The sequence below is a fragment of the Nycticebus coucang genome, chromosome 10, assembly GCF_027406575.1.
Source record: "Nycticebus coucang isolate mNycCou1 chromosome 10, mNycCou1.pri, whole genome shotgun sequence".
Taxonomy (NCBI): domain Eukaryota; kingdom Metazoa; phylum Chordata; class Mammalia; order Primates; family Lorisidae; genus Nycticebus; species Nycticebus coucang.
In genome coordinates this window covers 124920080-124947947 of record NC_069789.1, presented here as the reverse complement: position 1 = coordinate 124947947, position 27868 = coordinate 124920080, and the positions used below count along the sequence as shown (strand labels likewise).

The window sequence follows — 27868 nt, the reverse complement described above, 5'->3', positions numbered from 1 at the left end:
GAGGAAAGTCGTGGGACCTGGCAGGAGTGGGAAAGGGAGAGACAGGAGGGAAAGAGTCGGGCGAAGAGCAGGGAGCGGTTAAGAAGCGGGACAATGAGTAGGGGCGGTACTAGAAGAGGCGGGGCCTAGAGCAGGCAGGTGTCAAGTGCGTGGAAAGAAAGGGTGAGAAGAGGGAAGGTGAGATGTTGCAGCTTGAGCGGAAGGTGAGGGTCGAGAACGAGTCCACCAAGAAGGTAGCGCCAGCATGGAACGAGGAGGTGCGAGGCGAAGAGAGGGCACGGGGCGAGGAGAGAGAGAAAGGTGAGGCGAGGTCGTGTGGCGAGAGGAAAGCCAGTGTCCAGGAGAAATCCAAAGGTGAAGAGACGGTCCCTGACGACAAGGGGCGGAGCGAAGAGCAGGGGCAGAGCCAGAGGAAGGGGCAGGGTGAGGAGCCACCTGGGGAGGAGCAGCTCACCAAGGGACAGGGGAAAGGGCGGGTTGATAAGAAGGGAGAGGCAGAGCAGGGGCTGGACGAGGAGCAAGGGCGGAGCAAAGAGGGGACACAGACTAAGGAGAAAGCCCTAAGAAAGAAACAAGGACGAGGACAGGAAAAAGGGAGGGACGTGGGTAAGGCCCAGAACGAGGACCCGGAGAAGGGCGAGACAAGGCATAGAACCCGGGTCCTCGGCAGGGCCAAAGCGAGGAGAAAGGGGCGGTACGAAGAGAAATGGGGGGTCAAGGCAAGAAGTGGGGGCCGAGGTAGGTGGAAGCACAAGGATGCCATCGCAGGCAGGAACAGGACAGGGGAAACTAAGAAGGGTAGCGCCAAAGGGAGAAACAGAAATCTAGAGAGGATCAAGAATAGGGGTGGACTACAGAGAGGAGACGAAGCCAGGAGCAAGGGCGGGGCCAAGTTAAGGGGAGAGACCAGGAAGCGGTGCGAAACGAAGCGCCGAAGCCGGGCTGTAGTCGGAAGTATCAGTCGGGGTTTGGCCCAGAGTAATAGCAGAGGTGGGATCTACAAGAGGGGCAGGGGAGTAGCCAGCAGCAAAAGTAGGGGCGGAGCCAGGGGCCGGACCAGAAGCAAGAGCAGGGGTGAGGCCAGGCATAGGAGCGCGGACAGAAGCCTGAGCAGAGGCGGGGCCAGGGGCGGGGGCAGAAGCCGGAGCATAGGCAGGGTCAGGAGCAGGGGCGGGGTCAGAAGCCGGAGCAGAGGCAGTGTCAGGGACAAAGGTGGTGGGAGGTACAAAAGCGAGATGGGATTTCAGAAGTCGTCTTCCAGGAGCTCTCCTGCCTGGTGGTGTTGATCCCCGCATTCTCCAGGTTCTAGCCACGTTGTGCGCGGCCCAGCCATGTCCCTTGCTGGGCCCGCAAGAGTCCAAGTCCTTCGGGTGCTGTGGGCACTGATGGTGGTGCTGTGGACTCCGTGGAGGCTGTGGGCAGTCCAGGATGTCCAGGAGTGCACCTGGAATGTTGTCCTGAACGAGTTTGATAGAATAGGTGCAAATGGCGCACGCGACCGGCTCTTTGTTCAGGAGCCTGTGGATACAGTGGACAACGTGATCCAAATGCTGGTGGACTCACCCATCGATCAGATCGAGGTGAGGAGCCCGGAGTCAAGTGAACCGCAGGGTTCCTAAACCCATACCTCACTAATCTCTGGACATTTTACCCAACCTCTCCTTGCAGAAATACCTGGGCTTTCCTTACTACCTGAAGATCAACTACTCCTGCAGGGGACAGGTGAGTGGGTGCAGCATGGATGGGCTCATTCTATGAGCCTCAGTTTCCCCATCCCTAACATTTCAATAATGGTAGCACTGTCCAATCTGGGGGCTTTAAGGGTTCAAGAAGATTATCTGTGTACAGTTTGCAGCACCCCACAAGGCACCTAGTAGATGTTCATGTAAGCTTTATTTTTGCCATATTTTTATAGAGATATAATTCACACACCATAAAAGTCACCATTTTAAAAGTATACAGTTCGTTTTTAGTATATTTACAAAGTTGTGCAACCATCACTACTGTTTTGTTCATCCCAGAACGTGTTTATCATCCTCAAACATTTCCCCATTAGCAGTCACTCCCCATTCCATTCCCCTCTCCCTTCAACCGCTGGAGATTGTGTATCTACTTTCTGTCTTTATGAATTTACCTATTCTCAACATTTCATTTACGTGGAATCATATAATATGTGGCTTTTTGTGACTAGCTTCTTTCACTTAGCATGTTTTCAAGGCTCGTGTATGTTGTAGGTGCATCAGTACTTCCTTTATTTATTTAGGCCAGCCATCGACGCTCACATCTGAAATCTTAGCACTCGGGGAACTGAGACAGGCAGGAGGATTTTTTGAACTCAGGAGTTCGAGACCTGCCTGGAGCAATAGAACGAGACCGCATCTCTATAAAACAAAACATAAGAAAACAAAGGGCTTTCTGTTACTGAGGCTGGAGTGCAGTGACCCAATCATAGCTCACTGTAACCTTAAATTTCTGGCTCAAGTGATTCTCCTTCCTCAGCCTCCAAAGTAGCTGGGACTACACACACACACACCACTATGCCAAGCTAATTAGTTTTATTTTATTTTTTATTTTTTGTGGAACATGGATTTTGATGTAAGAGCAGACTAAAGAAGCAGCTGCTGAACAGAGCTTGGGGCCAGGCCCTGCTGCACAGGGCCTCCAGGGGCATCACTCTATTGCCCTCTGTCATTTCATGAGGCCTAATTTTATCAAGAAATCTGAGTAGGTTGTTGGAGGCCTGCTTAGCAGTCTTGTGGTTGGGTTCCTGGGTGGAGCTGCCCAGTTGGTCCCTGGCTTTCTGCCCAGCCTATGCCCTGATTCACTACTTGCTGGCCATGACTGCAGGGGGTCTGCAGGGTTGTCAAGGGCAGTCATAGTAATGTTGGATCCTGCCCAGAATTTTTATTTTTGTGGATAAAAGATTTTACTATGTTGCCTGTGTTAGTCTCAAACTGCCAGCCTCAAGTGATCCTCCTGCCTCAGCCTTCTTAAGTGCTAGGATTACAGGTGTAAGCCACTGTGCCTAGCCCCCACAGTACTTACTTTTTATGGCTGAATAATATTCCACTGTATGGTTATGTCAACATTTTATCTCATCAATTGATAGATAATTGAGTTACTGCCACTTTTTTGGCTTTTTATTTTAGAGACAGAGTCTAACTTTGTCACCCTCAGTAGAGTGCTGTGGCATCACAGCTCACAGCAACCTCCAGCTCTTGGGCTTAGGCGAGTCTCTTGCCTCAGCCTCCCAAGTAGCTGGGACTATAGGCCCCCGCCACAACGCCCAGCTATTTTTTTGTTGCAGTTTGGCCGGGGCTGGGTTTGAACCCACCACCCTTGGTATATGGGGCCAGCGCCCTACTCACTGAGCCACAGGCGCCGCCCTACTTTTTTTGCTTTTATGAATAATGCTGCTATGAATATTTGTGTGTAAGTTTTTGTGTGAATGCATATTTTTATCTCTTTGGTATATACCTTAGAGTGGAATTGCTAGGTCAAATGCTAACACTGTTTAAGTTTTGAGGAAGTACCGGATTGTTTTCCAAAGTAAATGCACCATTTTACATTCCCATCGGTAATTCAGTAATGTATGAGGGTTCCCATTCCTCTGCATCCTCACCAACATTTATAATTCTCCATCTCTTTTATTATAGCCATCCTAGTGTATGTGAATAGTATGTATCTCATTGTGTTTTGATTTGCATTTTTTTTTTTTTTTTGCAGTTTTTGGCCGGGGCTAGGTTTGAACCCACCACTTCCAGCATATGGGGCCAGCGCCCTACTTCTTGAGCCATAGGGGCCGCCCGTAAAAGTTCTTTACCTTTTTTTTTTGAGACTGAGTCTTACTTTGTTGCCCTTGGTAGAGTGCCGTGGTGTCATCTCTCACAGCAACCTCACACTTTTTTTTTTTTGTAGAGACAGAGTCTCACTTTATGGCCCTCGGTAGAGTGCCGTAGCCTCACACAGCTCACAGCAACCTCCAGCTCCTGGGCTTAAGTGATTCTCTTGCCTCAGCCTCCCGAGTAGCTGGGAGTACAGGCACCCGCCACAACGCCCGGCTATTTTTTGGTTGCAGTTCAGCCAGGGCCAGGTTTGAACCCGCCACCCTTGGTATATGGAGCCGGCGCCTTACTGACTGAGCCACAGGCACCACCCTCAAACTTTTTTTTAATTTTTTTAATTTTTCTTTTTACAACCTCAAACTCTTGAGCTCAAGTGATCCTCTTGCCTCAGCCTCCCAAGTAGCTGAAACTACAGGTGCGGTGCCTAGCTATTTTTTGTTGCAGTTGTCATTGTTGTTTTAGCTGACCTGGGCTGGGTTCAATCCCGTCAACTTTGGTGTTGTGGCTGGCGCCGTAATCACTATGCTACAGGTGCCAAGCCGGCTATTCTTTTTTTAGAGATGCGGGTCTTGCTTTTGCTCAGGCTGGTCTTGAACTCTTGAGCTCAAGCAATCCTCCTGTCTCAGCCTCCCCAAGTGGTAGGATTACAGGCATGAGCCACTGTGCTCGGCTGTTAACATTTTTTTCTATACATTCAATACCTGCTATGAATCAGGCCCTCTTTCTGTTGCAGGCAATACAGTAGTGAACAAAATGGTTAGGGGGCAGGGCCTGGTGGCTCACACCTATAATCCTAGCACTCTGGGAGGCTGAGGGCAGGTAGATCCACTGAGCTCATGAGTTTGAGACCAGCCTGAGCAAGAGTTAGAAAGGGGAGGACACTGTTTTAGTGGTAGTGGCTGGAGAAGGTCTCTCTGAAGAGGTTTGAGCAGGGACCTAAACAATGGAAAGGGGCAACTGTAAGTACAGCCAGGTAGAGCATCCTGGGCCTAGGGAACAGCCAGCACAATGGCACGGAGACAGGAGAGGGGTCAGTGTGTGTGAGGAACTGTGGAAAGGCCTGTGGCTGAAGCACCCTGAGCCAAAGGGAGTATGGGAGGAGAGAGGTCAAGGACGTGGGGATGGGGGAAGATGTTCAGGGCCTCGTGGGCTGTGGTGAAGACTTGGCTTTTATCCTGAGTGAAATGCAGCCATGAGTAGGCTCTGAGCAGAGGAGGGATGTGACCTGCCTCAGGCCTTCACAGGCTGCCCCCTGCCATGTGGGCTGGTAGGCCAGGGGCAGGAAGGCAGGGAGGAGGCTGCTGCATCACCCAGGCAGGAGATGAGGGGAACTGAACCAGGGTGGCAGCAGTCATTGTTGCCCTGGATGACAAAAGGTCCCCACCCCACCAGTATCTGGTCCCCCATGACTGGGAACCCAGAGTCAGGGCCAAAGGCAGGATTGGGAGGATGTTGGCCAAGGCATCCCTCAGGATGAAAGGTAGTTGTACCCGTTACATCCCTTGCCCTGGTCCCACACTCCACCCTGCACCACCTTTAGTGGCTTCAGTGCAGCCTTCTCTCAGGGGTGCTTCTGGGTCTCTGTCCATAACAGGAGCTTCCTTCTTCTCCTTACCCCTTCCCTGTGTGCCCAGCCAGAGCCCTGCCTCTCTGGGAGCTTGACTGTGATGCCCTCACCCTCTTCCGCCATCCCGTTCTGTCTACCTGCCCAGTCCTTCTCTGTGGCTATTTTCTGCCTGGTTGGGGTGGTAGAGAGTCTTCTGCAAGGAGGGTGGAAGCCCACCTTGAGAGTGGGACCAGGTATCCTTGGAGTGCAGAGAGGCTGCTAGCAGTTCCGGGAGCCCCATTCCTTCCTATTGTCACATTCTTGGCCATCCTGTGCTGTCCTGGCCTGTGCATTTCCCATGTGCACATTCTGTCTGAAGTCCCTGGCTTTGGAGTCACCTCCTTCAGGAAGACCTCTGACTCCCTCCACAGCCCCCTGCCTCTCTCTTAGCCTGGCCTGACCCTTAGCTCGGTCCTAAATTTCGACCACATCCTCTGACTGTCCCAAGGTGGGGCACATGCTCTCCCTACCCAGCCCAAGGACACGGGCTAGCAGAGGAAGGTTCGAGGTAGCAGGTGTCCGGAGGCTATCATAAGGACACACCTGTGGGGCCATCTCACCCTCAGCCCTCCGAGGACCTGGTCCGCAAAGGCCACCTGACAGGGCTCAAGCCCTTGGTGTTGGTCACCTTCCAGTCCCCAGTCAACTTCCACCGCTGGAAGATAGAGCAGCTGCAGATCCAGATGGAGGGAGCCCCCTTTCGCAGCAAAGGTGGGATTGAGGTGTGCTGTAACAGTCACACCTGGCAGGGTGGTGAGGGTGCTTGGGGCCTCAATGAGGCCCATGACCAGAGGAGGGTACAGGGAGGTCTTAGCAGCTTCCGTGGCCTAAATGGGTTCACATGGTGGGATCCATGGCCTGGAAGGGGGTACAGGGAATTATAGGGAGATCCCAGTGTGGTCTGTGGCCTGGAGGGGGGTACTGGGAGTCCCCAACAGCCTCAGTGCCTACTGCCACCCAGCAGAGCCATGCATGGCAGAGGAGCTGTGTGTCATGAACTGGTACACACCCATGCCCATCAAGAACGGCAGCGTGGTCATGAAAGTGCACGTCCGTGGCAATGGCCTGGGGTCCTTCATTCCAGAAAAAAGGTGCCTTTTCCCAAGCTGGGGCAGGAGGTAGACTGGGAGGAATTCCTAACCCAATATCCCCAAAGGAACCCGGGGGAGACCCAAAGGAGGAAACAAGGGAGGTGGCTTTGAGCTGGGGTAGGAGCCGCTGAAACTGGGACCCTCACCTGTGCCTGTCCTGCACCTGCTGCCAGGTTCCAAGTGAATATCAACGGCTTCCTGAAGAGAAAGGGAGACAACACCATCGAATTCCTTGTGGGAGATGAGGTGAGGGGGCTGTGCAGCAGGAAAGGGAGAAGACAGGGGTTAAAGACCATGGGCCTGGCTCGGTGCCTGTGGCTCAAGCAGCTAAGGTGCCAGCCACATACACCTGAACCAGCAGGTTTGAATCCAGCCTGGGCCCTCCAAACAACAATGACGGCTGCAAACAAAAAATAGCCGGGCGTTGTGGTGGACGCCTGTAGTCCCAGCTACTTGGGAGGCGGAGGCAAGAGAATCGCTTGAGCCCAGGAGTTGGAGGTTGCTGTGAGCTGTGATGCTACAGCACTCTACCCAGAGCGACAGCTTGAGGCTCTGTCTCAAAAAAAAAAAAAAAAAAAAAAAGACCACAGGCCTTGGGCCGGGGCCCCGATTACTTCCAAAATAAATGACAGATTCTGTTTATAGAACATTTACTTTATGCCAGACCCCAGGTGAAGTGCATACTAAATGCATGTAAATGTTAAGTCTTCCCAGTGACCCTGTGAGGAGAGATGCTCTGGCTTACTCATTTCCTTTTAGTATTTTATTCAATTAGTTGATTTATTTTATTTCTTTGAGACAGAGTCTCACTCTGTTGCCCTGGGTGGAGTGTCATAGCTCACAGCAACCTCAAACTCTTGGGCTCAAGCAATGCTCTTACCTCAGCCTCCTGAGTAACTGGGACTACAAGTGCCTGCGACAATATCTAGCTATTTTTTTTTTGTATTTTTAGTAGAGATGGAGTCTCACTCTTACTCAGGCTGGTCTTGAATTCCTGAGCTCAAGCAACCTACCTGCCTTGACCTCCCAAGGTGCTAGGATTACAGGCGTGAGCCACCGTGCCCAGCCTTCATTTCATGTTTTCTTTTTCTTTTTTTTTATTTGAGGCAGAGTCTCACTTGATCATCCTTGGTAGAGTGCCATGGCATCACATCTCACAGCAACCTCCAAACTCCTGGGCTTAGGTGATTCTCTTGCCTCATCCTCCCGAGTAGCTGGGACTCGGTGCCTGCCACAATGCCCGGCTATTTTTTCTTGCAGTTTGGCTGGGGCTGGGTTTGAACCCGCCACCCTCAGTATATGGGGTCGGCGCCCTACCCACTGAGCCACAGGTGCTGCCCCATTTCATGTTTTCAACTATACTGCAGGCACATATCTCACATGCCCATTTGATTGATTGATTGATTGAGACAGTGGCACTCTGGTACCCTGATTAGAGTCCCATGGCATTATAGCTCATAGCAACCTTAAGTTCTTGGGCTCAAGTGATCCTCTTGCCTCAGTTTTTCTACTTTTAGTAGAAACAGGGTCTTTCTCTTGCTCAGGCTGGTCTCAAACTCCTGAGCTCAAGCAATCCACCCACCTCAGCCTCCCAGAGTGCTAGGATTACAGGCCTGAGCCACAGCTCGCAGCCCTCACTTGCCCATTTTAAAGAGGAGAGAACTGACTGGGCTTGGTGGCTCACACCTGTAATCCCAGCACTCTGGGAGGTTGAGGTTGGTGAATTGCTTGAGCTCAGGAGTTCAAGACTAGCCTGAGCAAGAGCGAGACCCTGCATCTTAAAAAATAGCCGAGCATTTTACCAGGTGCCTTAGTCCCAGATACTAGGCAGGCTAAGGCAAGAGGATGGCTTGAAAATCACTAGTCTAATAGAATGGTGAAGAAAGGCCTAATTGAGAAGGTTCACTTTGAGTAAAGCCTAAAAGGAGAGGAGGGAATCATTTGAATACCGGGGAAAGAGCATTTCACACAAAGGGAAAAGCCAGTGTACCGGCTCTGAGGTGGGTATGTGCCTGAGGAGCAGCAAGGGCGCCCGTGTGGCTGGAGAGAACAAGTAAGCAGGAGAGGGGTGAGGAATGAGGTCAGGGAAATGATCGGGACAAATTGTGTGGGTCACTTTTGGTCAGAACAAGGACTTTGACCAAAGTGAGATGGAGCCGTGGGCGGGTGGCAGGGAGTGTGGAGCAGCCCTCCTGCACCTCCCTGGCAGATCTACGACATGAGTCCCAAGGCCTTTGCGAACATCCCATCCAGGCCTCTGTGGTACACAGTGGATGTGTCACCGGTGCTTATCCTAGGTGGCATCCCCAATGAGAAGTGCATCCTGATGACTGACACTAGCTTCAAGGACTTTTCTGTCGTGGAGGTGAGTGGCGCAGGGCAGATGGTGGGTCTGGGGATATAGAAGGGGTCTGCAAAGACTTACCAGTCCCCATGAGAGGCAGATATACGTAGTGGGGAAAAAAAAACACATGTAGCTAGAGGGTCTAGGTTCAAATCCTGGTTCTCCCACTTCCTGGCTACATGACGTTGGTCAAGTCACTTTACCTACTGGGTCTCAGATTCCCTCTGCAAAATGGGAATAATAATATTTACTTCATAGAAACATTGTGAAGTTGACGTAAGTTAACGGTTTCCATAATGAATGGTATAGTACCTTCTAAACTCTGGAAAATTCTGAATAGTGATATACATCTGGCCCAGAGGATTTCACATCAGGTTTGAGAGCTCGTGTTACCCAGGATGGGGAGAGGGTGTCTGAAGTAAGATTCCCGTTGCTTTCAGGGACAGAAACATGTTTGCATTAGGGCAGCTGCAGGTGGAACTTCAAGCTAGGTTGTCTCACACAGAGCTGTGGACTTAGCAGGTGCACTGAGGCACACATCAGGCTTTAGGCCTGCCTTGATTTGGTGCTCAAACGAGGACTTCAACTTTCAGTTCCACTTTTTATTGAATTAGCCCCATTCTCGAAGTGGTTTATATCATCCCAACTCCCAAGGCAGAGAAAGGAAGCATCTATTTCTCATACCTGAGAACACTCTGGGAGGCCAAAGTGGGAGAATCACTTGAGGTCAGGAGTTCCAGATTAACCTGAGCAAGAGTGGGACCCAATTTCTTCTAAAAATAGAAAAATTCGCTGGAGGTGAAGTAGCCTGTAGTCCCAGCTACTTGAGAGGCTGAGGCAGGATGATCACTTGAGCCCAGGTGTTTTGAGTTTGCTGTGAGCTAGGCTGAGGCCACAGCACTTTACCCAGAGCGACAGAGACTCTGTCTTTAAAAAAAAAAAAGAAAAAAAGAGAGAAGAGAAAATTGGGTACTTTGTCCTGTAGAATTTGGTTGTTCCTCTGCCTCCACATATTAAACTGCTTAGGCGGCCACAACAAAATACCACAGATTGGGTGGCTTAGACCATGAAAATTTGTGTTCTCACAGTTTTGGAGGCTGCAAGTCCAAGAACATGGTGCCCACGTGGTTGGTTTCTGGTGAAGACTTTGTCCTGGGCTTATAGACAGCTGTACTCTCACATGGCCTTTCTCTGTGCAGAGTGGAGAGAGAGAGCATGCACCCTGGTGTCTCTTCCCCTTTTTAGGGGGACACAAGACCTATGGATCAGAGCTCTACCTACCCTCATGAAATCATTTAACCATAATCAGGTCTTCAATGGTCCTGTCTCCAAGTACAATCACATTAGGGGTTCAGCATATGAATTTGAGGGGGACACAATTCAGTCCGTAATATATCATATAGCTTATGAATTGATAGTTCTAGAAACTTGATTGATTTATATTCAGTCTTTTAGGGTTTCCCACTGTTAATGATGTAATTGGCACTAGTAATTGGACAGTGGATTGAAGTAGTGTTAACCTTGTCAGCTCAATGTATTCACAGTAGAATAAGACTCTTAAGATGTGTGTTAGGCCAGGCACGGGATATTTGCTAGGGGCACAGAGACTGCTGAGAGGGCTCACACAGCCTGAACTAGCTCAGGCCAGTGACATCTACTTCCCTGGCCCATACTAGGGAAGTTTCGCGCCAAAGTGTTATTGCAGGGATGTTGTAAAACTCATTTGCCAACTGTAAGAAAGACTTGACCCCACTTCAGGTATAAATCAGATGGTGATTTATTACACCTGGCAGGCGGGTTGCCGCCCAAAGGCAAACGGCCCTGAAGAGAAAAGCAGGTTGCCTTTTTATACCCTTTTTTGTTGCCATGCCAGCAAGAAAAAACAAAAGCAGAACGTGGCAGTTAGCTGGGGCGGAGTTACAATGAGTTGGCTCAGGGGGTTATATCGTGGCGACTGCGTGGTGTACAACGTGGTGGTTGGCATGAGAACAAACTTGGCTTGGGTAATTTGACTTGAGTAAGCTTTCCACCATTGTTTAGCCATTGCTAGGGGATTGGGGTAAGTTCTACCATTGTTTTACCTGTTGCTAGGAGTCTTTGGGAACTCAGGGAACTTCCTTGTTCTATTCTGAAACCTGTTTGAGGAATTAACCCAAGGGGGGGTTGAGACATGCAGGGACTCAGGCTGAGATAGTTAGGGGCCTTTAGGGGTCTCTCTGCTGAGTACTACAGGGCAGTCATTAGAGCAGGAGCCAACCCCCAAGTAGGACACAGGGGCCAAGGCCACTTGCTCACCATTAGCCTCTGCTTCCCCGCAGTTGAGCATTGACAGTTGCTGGGTAGGCTCCTTCTACTGCCCCCATTCTGGCTTCTCAGCCACCATCTACGACACCATCGCCACTGAGACTACCCTCTTCATTCGGCAGAACCAGCTTGTCTACTATTTTACAGGCACCTATCCCATACTCCATGAGAGCAATCGAGGCAGCGGTGAGGGGCTGTGGCCTGCCCAAGCCTGGGGGAGGGCACAGTGGTGAATCTATCCATTGGAAACACCTGGGATTGGAATTGCCATGGGTTAGGGGGGTGGGCAGAGAGACCTGCCAAGGTCCAGATTACCGCTGCCCACCCTGCAAGGGCCTTCCTCGTCTACGTGCTGGCTTTAAGCTTCCACCCAGACCTTCCTCGGAATTGTGAGCTGTCTGTGGGAAGAGGGGTACGAGTGAAGGCAGGGAGCAGAGAGACACAGACACAAGTGCAGAAAGACATGCCAAGACAGACACAGACAGAGAGAGAAAGTTGGGGGATAGGAGAAATGCATAGTGAGTCAGAGAGAGAGGCAGGGCAAGAGGATAGCGAGGAAAACCGAGATAGGCTGTTGATCTATTGAAGAGGCAAAGCCACAGAGGAAAAGCACTGTTGATTTCAGCCTTACTTTAAATAATACCCAAATCTGGCCGGGTGCAGTGGCTCACATCTGTAATCCTAGCACTCTGGGAAACCAAAGTGGGTGGATTGCTTGAGCTTAGGAGTTGGAGACCAACCTGAGCAAGAGCAAGACACCACTCTACTAAAAATAGAAAAACTAGCTGGGCATTGTGGCAGGCACCTGTAGTCCCAGCTACATGGGAGGCTAAGGCAGGAGAATTGCTTGAGCCCAGAACTTGAGGTTGCCATGAGCTATGACAATACCATGGCACTCTATCCTAGGAGCGACAGAGTAAGACTCTGTCTCAAAAACAAACCAAAAAAAGTTACCAAAACCTTTCTATTGCTTCTCTGTTTCTTCCCCATCTAAATGAGCATTGTCAGTTTATAGGGTCGCTGAAAATTATAGTGTAACTTTCATTTCATTAGCCAATGCATGTCCCCAGTAGCTTCATTTTCTCAGTGGGAGGAACCAAATTAAAATTGGCTGAAGCCTTGGGCGGTGCCTGTGGCTCAGTCGGTAAGGCGCTGGCCCCATATACCGAGGGTGGCGGGTTCAAACCCGGCCCCGGCCAAACTGCAACCAAAAAATAGCCGGGCGTTGTGGCGGGCGCCTGTAGTCCCAGCTACTCGGGAGGCTGAGGCAAGAGAATCGCTTAAGCCCAGGAGTTGGAGGTTGCTGTGAGCTGTGTGAGGCCACGGCACTCCACCGAGGGCCATAAAGTGAGACTCTGTCTCTACAAAAAAAAAAAAAAATTGGCTGAAGCCAAAGAAAAGGGATGTTTATAGGCTCATGTAGCTGAAAAGTCCAGGAACAGATGGTCTTAGGAACAGTTGGATCCAGGAGCTCACTGTCACTGTTAGTCACTTCCATGAGGAAGCTATGGTGACTCCCACTCCCACCCAACAATGGCAGACTTTTATACCCCTCAGTGGCCCAGGAAAGAGCATCTCTTTGTTGGTGGTTTCAAGCTGGTATTATCTCTAATTTGCCCAGCTTGGTCACATGCTCAGCTCAAAACCAATTGCTCTAGCCAGCAGAGCTCAAGAGAGGGATCACCCCAATCTGACAGAGTGTAAGCAAGAGGAATTTCTTCAAAAGCATCTGGTGCCCTCTGCCAAGGGCCCTTGAACAGGTGCTTCAGCAAGAGAGGACAGATGGCAGGCTAAGGGCAGGGAAATGCGGGTGAGGGGCACAGGCCCCAGGTCTAAGCCCTGGGCCTGAAGCCCCATGCTGGCCTCCCTAGGTAGCTGGGTTCGTGTCCTGGCCTCTGAATGCATCAAGAAGTTGTGCCCTGTATATTTTCATAGCAATGGCACTGAGTATGTACTGGCCCTCACCACTGGCAAGAACGAGGGTTATCTCCACTTTGGGACCATCAAAGGTAAGAGTGGGGGCCTCTGGCAGCCCAAGACACCCCTGCATACTCTGTTATCTCCAAGAATTCTGAACTTATGCACTTGGGAGGTATCCCAGGCTTTGAGGGGTGGTGGGTTATGCATTTGTAGGGTTAGGGTTTGGGGGTGCATTATGTTTCTTTCATGATGTGCTTGATTTCAAAGGGCATAAGCCCAATTCAAAAATCATTTAAGCACAAAAAATTTGTGGACTTATATAAATGAAAAGATCAGGGGCAAACTTTGGGCATGGTTGGATCCAGGGGCTCAAAAGGTGTGATCAGGACCCTATCTCTTGGCCAGGTAACGTAGCACAGTCATTCATTGTAGCACAGGTCCTGGAGAGAAACTGCTCAATCAGACTCTTGCTGTGTGCCTTTGGGCTGGTGATTTGACGTCTGTGATCTCATTTTAATCATCTATGAGATGGATTAATGATAGTACTAGTATCTCCTTTGTTGGGTTAATAGAAAGATTAAACAAGTTGGTATACATAGGTATATATAAAGGTCATAGAATAGTAATAGGGCCGTGTTGAGTGCCATTTTCAGGTAGATACTCCTCCATGGGGGTTAATGATGGCCCCTAAGATCTTAGGGCTCATGTCACTTACCAGTTTGAGTCACCCCAAGAGGATGAGAGCAGGCTCTTTTCCAGGATACACTGATTGATACCACTGTGGGTCACATGCCCAGACTTGAGCCAGTGTGACCAGAGACAGATGTACTCTGATAGGCTAGCTGTGAATGACAAGAGGCCAAAGGGTGATCTGCCCCTTGGAATCCCAAGGACTAAAGGTTGGGGAGGCATGAGGGGGACAAGGAGGGAGTTAGTTTAGTGGGATGTCACACAGAATGGGATAGGACGGGAATGGCCTGAGCATGAATCTGCCTTGCTCTGCAGATGGCAGTGTGTCCTTTGAGATGCTGCCCAGGGAAAGGTCCGTGTGCGAACACATTGGAGGTACTTATCTCCTAGATGGGTCTGCAGAGGAGGGTGGGGGAATTAAGGATGTGGGAGAGCAGGGAAGGGTGGGAAGGGTTCCAGGATGGGCAGTGTCTTCAGGAGGGGTGGAGAGTTATGGGGAGGGGCATGGCAGTTACAGAACTGAGGCCACTGGGCCCTGAGGCTGCTCTGGACTTTCCCCCTTCCCCTCTTAGTTGACAGTTGCTCCATAACCTGGGCGGAATACCTCGCAGATGACTATTACCTACTGCTTCTGGTGGAGAGTAAACACAATACTGCTGGGAATTACTTCCAGGTGGTCGGCTACAACCCAAAGAATAAGAGTAATGCAAGGGGCTTGGGGCAAAGAGACATAGGCTCAGACTGTGGACTGTGTACCCATCTTTGGGATTTGTGCCCAGCAAGCAGAGGGAGGGAAATACTGCTGTGTCACAGTAAAAACAGGGTAGATAGAGTACTGGTGGGCTGGAGAAACTGAAAGGAAGCCATTGGGTCTGGAACAGAGGGGAGTAAGGAGGGAGTGAGATTAGAAGGTGAGCAGAAGCCAGATCTGGAAGGTCCTTGAGCCTTACAATAAGGAGATTTTATTTTACCTGTAGTGAGAACATGGCTACCATATACAGTTGTACCGGTTGTACACAGCACAGAATCCCCCAGCCAAGAAGTCAGAAGAAACAAGTCCTTTGCTCTAACAGAACTATAATCTTCTCAGAGGCATACAAGAGGGAATCTACCTAACAAATACAAATATTGTAATCTAGTTGTTTGTACCTTCACATTAACCTGAAATAATAAAATAAAAATCTCACACAAAAACTAAGAGCTAGTAATGAAAAGCCATTGGAAGGTTTTATGGGGAGTTGGGAAGTAGATATCTTGCCACAGCTTCAAATTGTGAATGGTCAGGGCCTCAGGAGATTTTTCTGTGTTCTCTCCACCTGTAGATAATGATGAACTGACAGAGCTGTACAGAATCCCAAAATTCATCCCTGATGGTAGGATGGGAAGGCAGAGGTGGTCTCAAAGGTAGGCATGGGCCAGGAGGGCCCAGGTGACCCCACCTCACTACTGTGTTCTCTCTTCTGCCCTGGTCAGCTCGAGGCTTGGAGTTCCTGATGATCCTAGGGACAGAGTCTTACACCAGCACTCCAATGATACCCAAGGGCATGTTCTATAACCCATACAACAACCTGCTTTTCATCTGGGGCAACTTCCTCCTGCAGAGGTGGGTCCCCCCACCCTGCCCTGGCCACCCAGGTAATTCTGCCTCCCCAGTACCTCTAGGATGGTGGCCCTTTCTGAAGTCACCAAACCTTCAGAGGATGCCCAAGTCTTGAAGTTATCAGGACTCTGATGGGGAGAACATGGACTGGGATAGTCAGAGCTAGGATGGGGGAAGGCAATATTCTAAAGTTATGGGAGCCCTTTCTTTTTTTGCAATTTTTGGTCGAGGTTTGAACCCGCCACCTCCAGTATATGGGGCCAGCGCCCTACTCCTTTGAGCCACAGGCACGGCCCCTGGGAGCCCTTTCTTAAAATGAAACCTTATGCAAGGACCCAACCTATGTAAGCAATCGAAGAACATTTTCTGAGGACAATTTAGGATCCTTCCCGCCCAGCCACCCTTTCACCCCTGAGGAACCTAGGGGCCTTTGAGCCACCTTCGAGGGTAGTGGGCAAACTGTCAGGTTGGCCAGATGCTCCTGTTTAACAGATGGGGAGGTGGTAACCCTAAGGGCAGAAGGTCACCCAGAGGGTTTGGGGGGGGTGGGAGCTAGGATTCTGGGCTCCCTTTGTATGTTCTCACAAGGCTAGTGGGGAAACTGTGTAAATGCTTCCTGGGTTGTGTTAGGCCTGGAGCTAGGGGAAGCAGGTATCACTAGCTGTCCATCTCTGTCCCTGCAGCTCTGACAAGAAGAACTACATTTACCTGGCAGACTTCCCTATGGAACTGTCCATCAAATACCTGGTGAGATCATTCCATGGAGACATGGCTATTGTCACAGAGACTGAGGAGGTGGGCTACCCTTCCCTTCCCCTTACTCCCTCTCTCTCCATCCCCAAACTCCAGGGACCTCCCTTCTCCCCCAGTCAGGGAAAAGGGGCTAGAGGGAACACCCTTAAGGACTCTGGGGAAGGGCAGCAGCAGCTCCATTTATAGCTGAGAACCCTGGGATTCAGAGAGGATAAGTGTCTTTTTCCAAAGTCACACAGCAAAACAATTTGATTTCCAGAGGTCCTTATACATTCCATTCTGCATTTATTTCATAAATATTGAGTACTTACTGTATGCCTGATCCAGTGCTGGGGGCTCAGTGGTGACTGAATTAGCCCTAGACCCATCCTCACAAGGTCACAGGCCAGTCAGGAAGACAGACTTCCAGACAGTGACAGTTCAGAGTGCCCAGGCTATAGTGGGGTAAACTACCTACAGTAGCTCAGAGGAGTGGACTGACCTAGTGTGGGTGTGTTGTCTATGTGTGTCAGGCAGGCAGCATGGAAGAGGCCACTTAGGGGGATGTCATGGAGGCTAGGGGGGATCTCCCAGGTTGGAGCTCAGCAAAAGGGAGGTGAGGCCCCTTTCAGATGTGTGTGGAGGTTGGCAGCAATGCAGATGGGAAACTGAGGCCAACAGAATGATGAGACCCTGAAGGCTGCAAAGAGTGAGGAGAAGAAAAAAAAGAGGTCTCAGCCCTAGGAAACCTGGCTTTTAGGGATTGTATATATCAGGAATGCTTAGGCTGCAAGCAAGCAGACTGAAACATGGGCCTGGGGACTGCAATCAGAGGGAGCTGGGGTCTGGGAAGTAGAGAAAAGAATGGAGGCTCATCCCAGCTGGAAGTGAGCTCCCAAGCCTGACAAACAGTGGGGCCATCACACTGGGCAGAGGGAGAGGTGGGATCAGGTGCTGGCAGCTCTCACACACATCCGGCTGTTGTACCTTCAGATCTGGTACCTCCTGGAGGGCAGCTACCAGGTGTACAAACTGTTCCCTTCCAAGGGATGGGGGATCCACACTAGCCTTCAGGCGATGCACCAGTCCCCTTTCTACTCATACAATGAGACCATGGTGACCCTCTTCTATGAAGACAACAAACTGCATCAGGTGCTGGGAGAGGGCTGTGAGGGGAGATTGGAGTGCCACAGGATGGCTGACACCAGCTCACCTGGCCCTCCTTCCCCCTACAGCTGGTATACCTCATCAATAACCAGGAGGGCAAGCTGGTCAAGAGGCTTCTGCCTGTGGAGAAGCTTCTGATGTATGAGTTACAGTCCCAGTATGACCTGGAGCGGCAGGGGTGAGAAGATACAGGACCTCAGCAGTAGTCTGGGGACACCAGGAACTGTCCTCATGCAGCTGCCATTCCTGAGGGGAAGGGGCTGAGCCAAACCCAATGACAACCTCAAGGCTATGATGCAGGGAACTTAGCACCTATGGAAGCTCACAGTAGGAGAATGACCCAGCCTGGGGGGAGGGTACATCAGGGAGGGCTTCAAGAAGGTGCATGAAAGGCAAGGGAGAATTAGCCAGGTGATGAAGTGGGGAAGAATGTTCCAGAGATTCTCAGGGAACCACTTGTACAAAAGCCCTGAAGAGAAAAGGAGATTGAGGTTAAAGAACTAAGAGAAGGTACTGTTGCAGAAATAGTGCAGTGGTGATGGGAGCAGGGCCAAGGTGAGCCTGGTAGTCATAGGAATTTGGACTTCATCTTGAGGGTCCTGGGGAGCCAGGAATGGGATGAAAGGGAGGGACTACAGGGTCTGAATCCTCTGTGTTCAGTAATTTTTATGGTCACCTGCAAAGGGTGGATCAGAGCAACCTGAGGAGGCAGCTGGAGGTGGGAGGTGGGGATACCAAGAGGGACATGGCGCTGGAGGTGAGAAGTGGGAAGCAGAGAGAGGGAGGCAGAACAAACAGAGCTTAAGAGGTCAAGTAGACAGGCGAGTGGGGATTGCTCGAGGAGGTGGTGGTGGGGGGCTCTGAGGGATCGAAGAACATCCAAGGACATGTATCCAGAGGACTCTGGGTACCAGGACTTAAGGCGAGGAGAATTAGATTTGGGAAGTCACAGCACAGAGGTGGGAAACAGTCTCACCGACCCCCATCGCCACTGTTCAGGAGCCACTTGACGCTGTCCTTCACCAACCCCTGCCCCTTCACGGCGATGCACCTGCAGAGCCTGCCAGGACCGCAGAGATACACACGCCAGGAGCGCTACCGGGCGCGGCCGCCACATGTCTTAGAGCCCACGGGCTTCCACACTGAGAACTCGCTCGCTGTCTACCAGGGCCTCGTCTACTACCTGCTCTGGCTGCACTCCAAGTACGACAAGGTGGGCTCTTTGCGGCGGGGGTGCGGGGACCGTCCTGGGCCGTGTCTTGTCTGAGACGGGACTGTGGGGACCTGGCGTAGAGGGCCACGCCTGCGGCCCAGGGCGCTGAGCGGGTGAAAAGTAGGGGGAGGGGCTGGGGCGGAGGGGAAGCGGGGACCGGCCCGCAAAGACAGGCTTTGGGGGTGTGGAAAGGGGCCTGTTTTGGGTTAGGGGCTGGAACTAAGGTTAGGAGGGGGTCTGGGTGCTGTCCCTCTCCCCCATCCGCTCACTGTGCCTGGTGGTCCCTGCAGCCCTACGCGGACCCGGTGCACGACCCCACTTGGCGCTGGTGGAAGAACAAGAAACAGGGCCAAGTACGTGCAGAGGGTTGGGAGTCTGGGAACGGACAGCGCCGGGACACCCCTCACCGTCACCCCTAGAGCTGACTTTGCCCGGCACATCCTGCCCCCCAGGATTACTATTTCTACCTGGCGAGCAACTGGCGGAGCGCGGGTGGCGTCCACATCGATATGGACAGCTATGAAAAGATCTACAACCTCGAACCCGAGTCCAGGCTGCCCGAACGCATTTTCCTGGACAAGGGCACTCAATACAGCTTCTCCATCTTCCTGACCGCGCGCGGCTACTCTTTTCAGATGCGGGCGGTTCTGGGTGTGTGGGCGGGGCCTGAGCGCGGCCGAGGGGCGGGGCGAAGGCTGCGCTGGGGCGGAGTCCCGAGCGTGATGCCTGGACCCTCCGGCTACCCGGGGCAGGTGCTGCCAACCGCCTACAGAGCCAGGTGGACGTGAGCGTGGTGCTGGCCGACCCCCACTGCATGGAGGCCGTGGTGAAACAGGAGGTCCTTGTTAATCGCCAGTCGGTGCTATTCTCGGTGAGGCCTGGCGGGGAGTGTGGTACCAAGGTGGGAGCAGGGCTAACACTAACTATTCGTCTGATACGTCAGAGTCGGAAGTAGAAGTCTGCGTTCTCCTACCAGTCCCTATTACCCGCCCAGCTTTGAATTATTTGAGGTCCTTGGGCAAACCTGTTCACTTCATTTCTGCCTCTCCAGATTACGCTCAAGGATAAAACGTTTTGCTATGAGCAGGGCATTAGTGGACATCATCTCATAAAGTCTTCCATGATGATCACTGTAAGTAAGGTCCAGGCCTGGAGGGGAGGGACACAGGATAATGGGAAAGACCGACAGGTGGGATCATCACCTGCTGTTTTCGCAGGTGCTGGGTTCTTCCGGGCACTGCTTCCAGAACACGCAGGAGGGGACCAGTATGCAAGTATTGGAGCTTGGGGTACTGGGCCCTTGGGAGGGGAGGGTGAGGTCGGTCGGGTTTCAAAAGGGTTGGTTGGCTGGGCCCCCTTAATTCAGTGGTTAGAGAGCCGTATGTGCACTGGGGTGGTGGGTGCGAAACTGGCCAGGGCCTGCTAAACAAACAAAAAAGGGGGGTTGGTTGTTGGAGGGAAGCCCACTAATGTATCTTAATTTTCTTCCCCCACCCACCCTCATCCACTGTTTTCAGAAAGGGCTGCCCTCACAGTTGTTAGGTTGCATATAAGCTTTTAAGTCCTTCAGATACGTTTCTGCAGGAGGAAGAAAAGTATCTGAGAGATAGGGCCTCTTTTTCCAATTAACATAAAGGCAGAGTGATGGCCAGCTTGGCCCTTCGCATGTTGCTCTTTATTTCCTCACGCACACCTTTGTGTCCTTGGTTCTTCAATTGCTTACACATGCAGTAACCCCTGTGCAGAGGCAGGCCCTGATCTTTGTGCTGTGAAAATTTTTACAGACATCCGCTCAGAGTAACCCAGGGAGTGGCTAAGTGTTAGGGCGGGGGGTTCTGAGGCAGAGTCCTTGTCCTCACCCCCTTCTCTACCTCACCCCTAGCAGACTCTGTGCTCCTCCCTTCTGGCTTGTAATGACCTTGTGCAGTAAAAAGGGTGTTGTAACAGCCCCCCAACTCCTTGGATTATCTGAGATTTCACATATTACTTAGACCAGTGGTTCTCAACCTTCCTAATGCCACGGCCCTTTAATACAGTTCCTGTGGGTCATGACACACAGGTTGAGAACCACTGACTTAGGCTAAGGAAACAAGAAGCAGGTGTGACTGAATCAGAGCAAGGAGGAAAGTGGAAGGATGAGGACAGAGCAGTGATGGGGGTCTTGTGGGCCATGGTGAGCAAGCTGGCTTTCCAGGGGAGTGCTCTGAGCAGAGGGACTCAAGTGTTCACATGGGACGGGGGTGTAAAGGCAGGGAAACCAGGAATGTCACAAGGTTGAACATGACAAGGGTGGGGGCAAAAGAGTTAGAGGTTTAGGGGAGAGATTGGCTGAGTTCTGGATCTCTTTCAAAGGCTAGAAACAACAGGATATCCTGATGGACAGTATGTGGGTGTGAGAGAGAGAGGTTCAAGGCTTTTAGCCTGACATCTGGACAGTAGAGGTGTCATTAGCCAAGATGGTTCTGGACAGATTGAATCTGAGATGCCCATTACACCTCCCAGTGGGAAGTGCTTAATCTATGAGCACTGATCCTCTCCCCAGCTACCAGCAGGCCCAGGCTGCAGTCTCTAGATCAGTGATTTTCAAATGGTGTTCCATGAGAAGATCTTAGGTGTGCTGTGAAAATTTTTATTTTTTTCTTGAGACAAAGTCTCACTCTGTCACCTTGGGTAGAGTGCCATGGTGTCATAGCTCACAGCAACCTCTAACTCCTGGGTTACAGCAGTCCTCCTTCCTCAGCCTCCTGAGTAGCTGGGATGGCCACAGCTACAGGTGCCTGCCACAATGCCTGGCTAATTTTTCTGTTTTTAGTAGAGATGGGGTCTCACTCTTGCTCAAGCTGGTCTTGAACTCCTGAGCTTAGGTGATCCACCCTCCTTGGCCTCCCAAAGTGCTAGCATTACAGGCATGAGCCACTGTGCCCAGCCAATGTTTAAAGATCATTAACTAAATTATTTTCAAAAGAAGTTCAAAGTACAGTAAGTATATATATATTATTTTATATTATATATATTTTTTGATCAACATAATTTAAGTGTGCTGCGGAAGTTTAACTATAGGTTCAAGTGTGCCATGAGATTAAAAAAGGTTGAAAAATACTGCTCTAGATACTCATGTCCCTTTGACAATTGGGCAAAGACATTCTGAAGACAGTGTTATGGGGTTTCCGTGCTCTCTGGCACTTATCCAGGGCTCCACTTCCCTCATATATCCCATGCTTCTGCAGCTAGTATTTAGAAAGTTAAGCTCAATTTCAGACCTATCCAGCCTGACTAGGCATTGGTACTCCACAGGTGTAAGCTGTTGGTTGTTTTCTATGTCTTATTCTAGAGGCAACTGCTGCTGACCTGTCTGTTCCAATCCAATGCTACGACTTACCCACCATGTGACCTTGGATGCTTAATAAATTGGTTGACGTCTCTGTCCCTCACTTTTGCCATCTCTAAAATGTGGTTATGGGCTGGGCGTGGTAGCTCATGCCTATAATCCTAGCACTCTGGGCGGCCAAAGCAGGTGGATTGCTTGAGCTCAGGAGTTCAAGACCCTGTCTCTACCAAAAACAGAAAAATTAGCCAGGTGTTGTAATGGGCGTCTATAGTCCTAGCTATTCGGGAGGCTGAGACAGGAGGATCACTGGAGCCCAAGAATTTCAGGTTGCTGTGAGCTATGACTGGCACTCTACCTAGGACAACAGTGAGACTGTCTCAAATACATAAAATAAAAATAAATAAAACAGAGTTATTAATAGTCTCTACCACACAGGGCTATTTTGAGGATTAAATAAATTTGATGGGGCAGTGCCTGTGGCTTGGTGAGTAGGGTGCCAGCCCCATATACCGAGGGTGGTGGGTTCGAACCCAGCCCTGGCCAAACTGCATTAACAAAAGCCGGGCATTGTGGTGGGTGCTTGTAGTCCCAGCTACTCAGGAGGCTGAGGCAAGAGAATCTCCTAAGCCCAAGAGCCAGAGGTTGCTGTGAGCTGTGACGCCACGGCACTCTACCAAGGGCGACAAAGTGAGACACTGTCTCCAAAATAAATAAATAAATAAATATAAATATGGGCTCAGTGCTTGAAGCAGTGGTTATGGTGCTGACCACATACACCAGGGCTGGTGGTGGGTTCGAACCCAGCCCAGGCTTGCCAAACAATGACGACAACAACAACAAAATAGCCAGGCGTTGTGGCAGGCGCCTATAGTCCCAGCTACTTGGGAGGCTGAGGCAAGAGAATCGCTTAAGCCCAAGAGTTTGAGGTTTCTGTGAGCTGTGACATCATGGCACTCTACTGAGGGTGACATGGTGAGACTCTGTCTCAAAAAAATAAATAAATAAATAAATTTGAATATGTAAAGCTTTTACAAAATCACCTTGTGCCTATACGCAATAAGAGCTTACATAACTGTATGCTTTTAAAAGCAGTGTTTGATCTGTAGTTCCAGCTACTTGGGAGGCTGAGGCAAGAGAATCGCTTAAGCCCAGGAGTTGGAGGTTGCTGTGAGCTGTGTGAGGCCACCGCACTCTACCGAGGGCCATAAAGTGAGACTCTGTCTCTACAAAAAAAAAAAAAAAAAGCAGTGTTTGATGATGATTGTATCGACTCACTGATAAGGGTGAGTCAGGTAGGTAGCGGTGGTATGTGTAAGAGAGGTCTTGTCCTCCCTGCCCTTCCGCCCAGTCTGGAGGGACTGAAGAGACCCTGGCCACCCCCAACGGCAGACTTTTCTCTTCCCACTCAGGGCAACCTGATGGTGCCAGTGCTTATTGGCTGTCCCCCAAGCAAGCGCCTGGCCTTTGACATCACCTACACACTGAAGTACAACCGTCTGCAGAACAAACATTACTTCGACTGTTTGCGGGTCGACCCCGAGATGCCCTGCTTTCTCTTCCGTGACAGTGTGTATCCGGTCCTCTCCAGAGCTCACTGGCCTCTTGCCCCCACCTGTCTGCCCTCTCCCCGCCAGCTCACCTCCCCATGGCCCACCCATGCCCTGCTCTTACCCTTGGTCTTCCATCATCTCTCTTTCTTTCGCTTTGCGTCCTCCACTTCTCTGGCCAAGCTAATTTCTTCTCCTGGTCTCAACTCCCTCTGACTCCACAGTTTTCTATCCCTTCTTCTTGATTCAAGATTTAGTGACGGGAGACTCTGGCAGTTTTCAGGGCAGGTAACGGCATGGCTGGCCTGAGCTAGGGCAGGAGGTGGGGGTTGGAGAAGGGATGCAGGACTGGGAGTCGAAGGCCAATCCTCGTGCACTTCGGCTCTGGCAGCTTCGTGCTGAAGGTGGTGGGCGGAGGGCCCACATTAGACAGCATCAGGGACTACACCGACGAGGAAATCTACCGCTTCAACAGCCCGTTGGACAGGTACTCCCCATGCCCCCTCTTCCACATAACGTGCCTTTCTCCCCCTGCAGGCCCCTTCTACTTTCCAGCCAAGCAGCCCTCTAGCGACTCGTCTTACCTTCCCACAACAAAGCTCTTTCCCCGCCCACATGGTGTGACACCCCACCCACACACAGCAAGGCCACACCCACCAAAGGCTCCGCCCCTGCTCACACCGCAGGCTGGTTTCGGTGCCGGCAGCCCCATCTTTTGCCGTGGCACGCGGAGCCATGTCTCCTGCTGAGAGTACACGGTCCTGCGCAGGACTGAAAGCCTCATATGGACCACCAGCTCCAAAATAACCACCAGAGACTTGGCCTTCCACATCATGTCCCATCAGAGCTCGGGCATCAAGTGAGTACATGGTCTGGCCACAGGCCCCTTGGGCCCCCACCTGCCCACAAACCCATAGGACCTGACTTTTCTGCCTCTGGGAGGCATCTTGATTCCCAACCCAAATGCTGACTGCCTTTGTGTTCCTCACATGGGGACAGCCTTTGACAGCCTTTATACAAGCCGAGCCCTCTGTCTGGAATGCTTGGTCCCTGCTACTGTCTCTTCAGGCCTTAATTCAGATGCCCCTTCATCCAGGAGAACTTTTATGCTCAGCATGGGAAAGTAATTTACTCTTGGCTCCCAGGGCCTCTTGTGCCTCCACAGTCCTGGCCTTATAGCTCTGCCTGTGCCCTCTCTTCTGGTTCTAACCTCTTTGTCCATAATTCCTCCATCCCTCTGCAGCCCATCTAATTGTCACTCTCAATCCCACCCTGACACCTCTGCCCATAGCCCCATCCTGCCCCCACCCCTCTGTTTATATCCTTTCTATCCCAGCCCTGACCATTGTGGGCTGTCACTATCTTGGATGGAGTCTGGCTCCCTCACAGGACCAGGTCCTGAATAGACTCAACATGGTATTTATTTATTTATTTATTTATTGAGACAGAAGCTCACTCTGTCACCCGGGGTAGAGTGCCATGGTATTATAGCTCACAGCAACCTCAACTCTTGGGGCTCAAGCGATTCTCTTACCTCAGCCTCCCAAGTACCTGGGAGTACAGGCACCTGCCAGGGGCCCAGGCTAGTTTTTTCTATTTTTAGTACAGATAGGGTCTCGCTCTTGCTTAGGCTGGTCTTGAACGCCTGAGCTCAGACAAACCACCTCCCTGGGAGGATCCTTTTCCCAGAGTTCTAGGATTATAGGAGTGAGCCACTGTGCCTGGCCCCAACAAGTTTTTATTGACTGAGAGAATGAACAATGAACAAATGAACAAATTAATTCATAGTAGGCATTTATTGACATTTAAATGGGGGTATTAATGAGCACATAAAATGATGGAGGAAAAAATTAGTATAGGGGCTCAATAACTATGTTTGATTCAGTGATAGGAAGAAAATGATACCATGAGCAAATGAAGGCAGTAAGTGAAAAAATTAACCAAATTGTACCTAGTCAGTATTTAACCTGTGTTTATTGGAAAATGAATAAAGGTGAGAATAAATGAAAGAAGATGTGACTTTGTACCTACTAAGTGCTCAAGCTATATTCATGGAGTGAAAGAATGAAGGCAGCAAGGAATAAAGAGTTGGCACATCACAGGCACACAGTTCGTGATCTGGATAGTTGTATAATAACAGATGAATTGGCATGTGGTGTGAGGAAGGAGGAAATTAATGAATAAACAGTCTGTTGCAGGGTAGGTGTTCAGTAAGTATTGCTAGAAGAATGAATGAATGAATGAGGGAAGTTGGGGCTCGTGTCAAGTGTGTAGGATAGAGTAATAAATCAGGGGTCAGAACATAGTAGGCATGGTTGGTAGCACAAGTGCCTGAACTTGGGCTTGCAGGTGGCTGTGTCAGGAGAACTCTCCATGCCATGACACCATTCCCAAGAGCATCGTCACCCCTGACTACTTCTTCAAGGTGTTGGTGAGCAATAGGTGAGCCAGCATGGCCCAGGTAGAGGGTGGAGGCTTCCAAGGGGCACATGAGTACTTCCTAAATCCTGGACCCTATTGCTCCCAGAGATGTGGACAACAGCACATACTGCAACTACAAGCTTATCTTCTTGCTGCACATCCATGGGCTCCCGCTCAGTGCTAACCGGGCCTTCCTTATTGTCATGGTGAGCAACTGTCCAGGAGCTGCCCTGCTGGGTGGGCTGGGGGCCCCCAGGCTGCACACCCACATTTGTTGTGCGGTGTCTGCAGGTGTCAGCCAGCATATTTTTGGGCCTGGTGATCTTGTACATCATCTTCTGCCTCCTGTGGCCCCTCATGGTGAGGGGCTGCAACATGCTCCGCTGGAAGATCAACAACATCATCACCTCAGAATCCTACTACACCTATGGCTCGGCTTCCAGGGTCTCGAGCATACAGTCTCAGGGTTCCAAGCACAACTCCAAAGAGGCAGAGAAAAATGATGAGCCTAAGGAAACTGGGAAGGAGTAATTGACCCAAGCCTCTTGCCTGCCTCAGGCCCTGCCCACCCTCACACCTTCCCTGCCAGGCCCATGTTGGAAATGCAGCCTGTCACTCAGGCTGAGAAAGCCCAGGCCTTTCTTCCTGTTTTGTTTGAATGTCCTCTTCTCATTCAGACTCAAATAAAGCCTCATTTCAGGACCAGCTGTGGGTTCTCACAAGGGATCACATTCAGTTGGTTTGTATGAGCACAGCTGCACAGATCATTAAAATATCAAGGTCCTCTGCACCAGCTGGTAAATAGTGGCTTCTCTGTGTGCTTCTCAGCTCTGCCCCTCCCCAGGGTGCCCCAGACCTCCCTGTGTTCTGCAGAATCCTCCACAGCCCAGATCCATCCATAGCTATGGCCTGTAGTCTGTTCTGATTGTTCAATGCCCTAGTTGTATTAGTTGTTAAAAGTTTTGAATGTCAACACCTATCTAGTGACTTAAGGAAGGGACCTGGGAGAGGGGAGGATTTTTTTTTTTTTTTTTGAGACAGTCTCACCATGTCACCCTTGGTAGAGTGCTGTGGCGTCACAGCTCACAGCAAACTCAAACTCTTGGGCTTAAGCAATTCTTTTGCTTCAGCTTCTTAAGTAGCTGGGACAACAGGCGCCCACCACAACACCCACCTATTTTTTTGTTGCAGTTGTCATTGCTGTTTTTTTTAGAAGGCCTGGGCCAGGTTTGAACCTGCCAACCTCAGTGTATGTGGCCGGCGCCCTAACCACTGAACTACGGGTGCCGAGCCAAGGTGAGTTACTTGGCTCACAACTTTACTTTAGTTGTAAGTAGCTAAAATTTCAAGTAGTCTACATGGAAATAATTTATGGGCTTTGTTAATATAGACTCCAGGTACATTTTGATTCAGAAGTCCTTGAATGTCCATGGATTCTGGCTGCATTTTTCTGTAGCTTTCCCTGCTCTGCCTTCCCCTTTGTGGTCTCTGGTCTCAGGATGGCCCTGAGGCTGCACATCCACATATCCTATTGTCCAGAGAAAGAAGGGGCTGGGTTCCAACACTGCCGGCTTAAAATACTGCCAGGCACTGATTGGATGGATTTAGATCACAAGATTACCTCCCTACCCATCAACTGCCAGAGGGACAGGAACCTTGATTAGTTTAAGTGGATCAGAGCCCACTCCTGGAACTGAGGGTAGAGTCAAACTCACCCTAATCTCTTGTGAATGTATTGGGCACACCAGTTCTTCTAGAAAAAATGTGCTGTCAGGAAGGGGTAAAGGAGACTGGACAGGCAAAAAGCAAATGTGGCTTCCATACTCCACTCCCCCTCTACCTGATAGTCTAAACTGCAGCCCCTCCCCAGGGGTCTAGAGTGACATAACTCTGGGGGTTCCCTAACCATTCTCCCCCACTACTCTGCCACTTAGGGTAGACAGCTGGACCAGCCTCTCCATAACGATACTGCCATGCTCCAGAGCAGGCAAGGCCATTGAGGTTAAGGAGTGAAGCTTGGCCATGACCAAGGGAACACTCAGAGCCCAGAGGGTTGACTG

The 27868-nt window shown here is 50.7% G+C and overlaps 1 protein-coding gene across 1 annotated transcript; it reads left to right on the top strand.

Moving 5' to 3' along the window:
- CATSPERG (cation channel sperm associated auxiliary subunit gamma) lies at positions 1-26993 on the top strand. The gene is made up of 29 exons (XM_053607493.1): positions 1-423; positions 1303-1580; positions 1669-1722; positions 6018-6162; positions 6416-6542; positions 6716-6788; positions 8752-8907; positions 11205-11376; positions 13062-13199; positions 14116-14175; positions 14373-14501; positions 15123-15173; positions 15274-15403; positions 16084-16195; positions 17126-17284; positions 17368-17477; positions 18299-18512; positions 18803-18865; positions 18965-19163; positions 19265-19383; positions 19564-19644; positions 19730-19786; positions 23250-23406; positions 23612-23675; positions 23779-23874; positions 24157-24246; positions 25737-25829; positions 25915-26014; positions 26100-26993. The coding sequence occupies exons 1-29, from the start codon at positions 183-185 to the stop codon at positions 26337-26339; spliced, it is 3708 nt and encodes a 1235-aa protein (XP_053463468.1). The 5' UTR covers positions 1-182; the 3' UTR covers positions 26340-26993.
- The last annotated feature ends 875 nt before the right edge of the window (positions 26994-27868 follow it).

Coding starts and splice junctions, on each gene's coding strand:
- CATSPERG (XM_053607493.1), top strand. CDS start 183: ATGTTGCAGCTTGAGCGGAAGGTGAGGGTCGAGAACGAGTCCACCAAG. Junction 16,196..17,125: donor TTGTCACAGAGACTGAGGAG/GTGGGCTACCCT, acceptor TTGTACCTTCAG/ATCTGGTACCTCCTGGAGGG. Junction 23,676..23,778: donor TCTGGCAGTTTTCAGGGCAG/GTAACGGCATGG, acceptor CGGCTCTGGCAG/CTTCGTGCTGAAGGTGGTGG.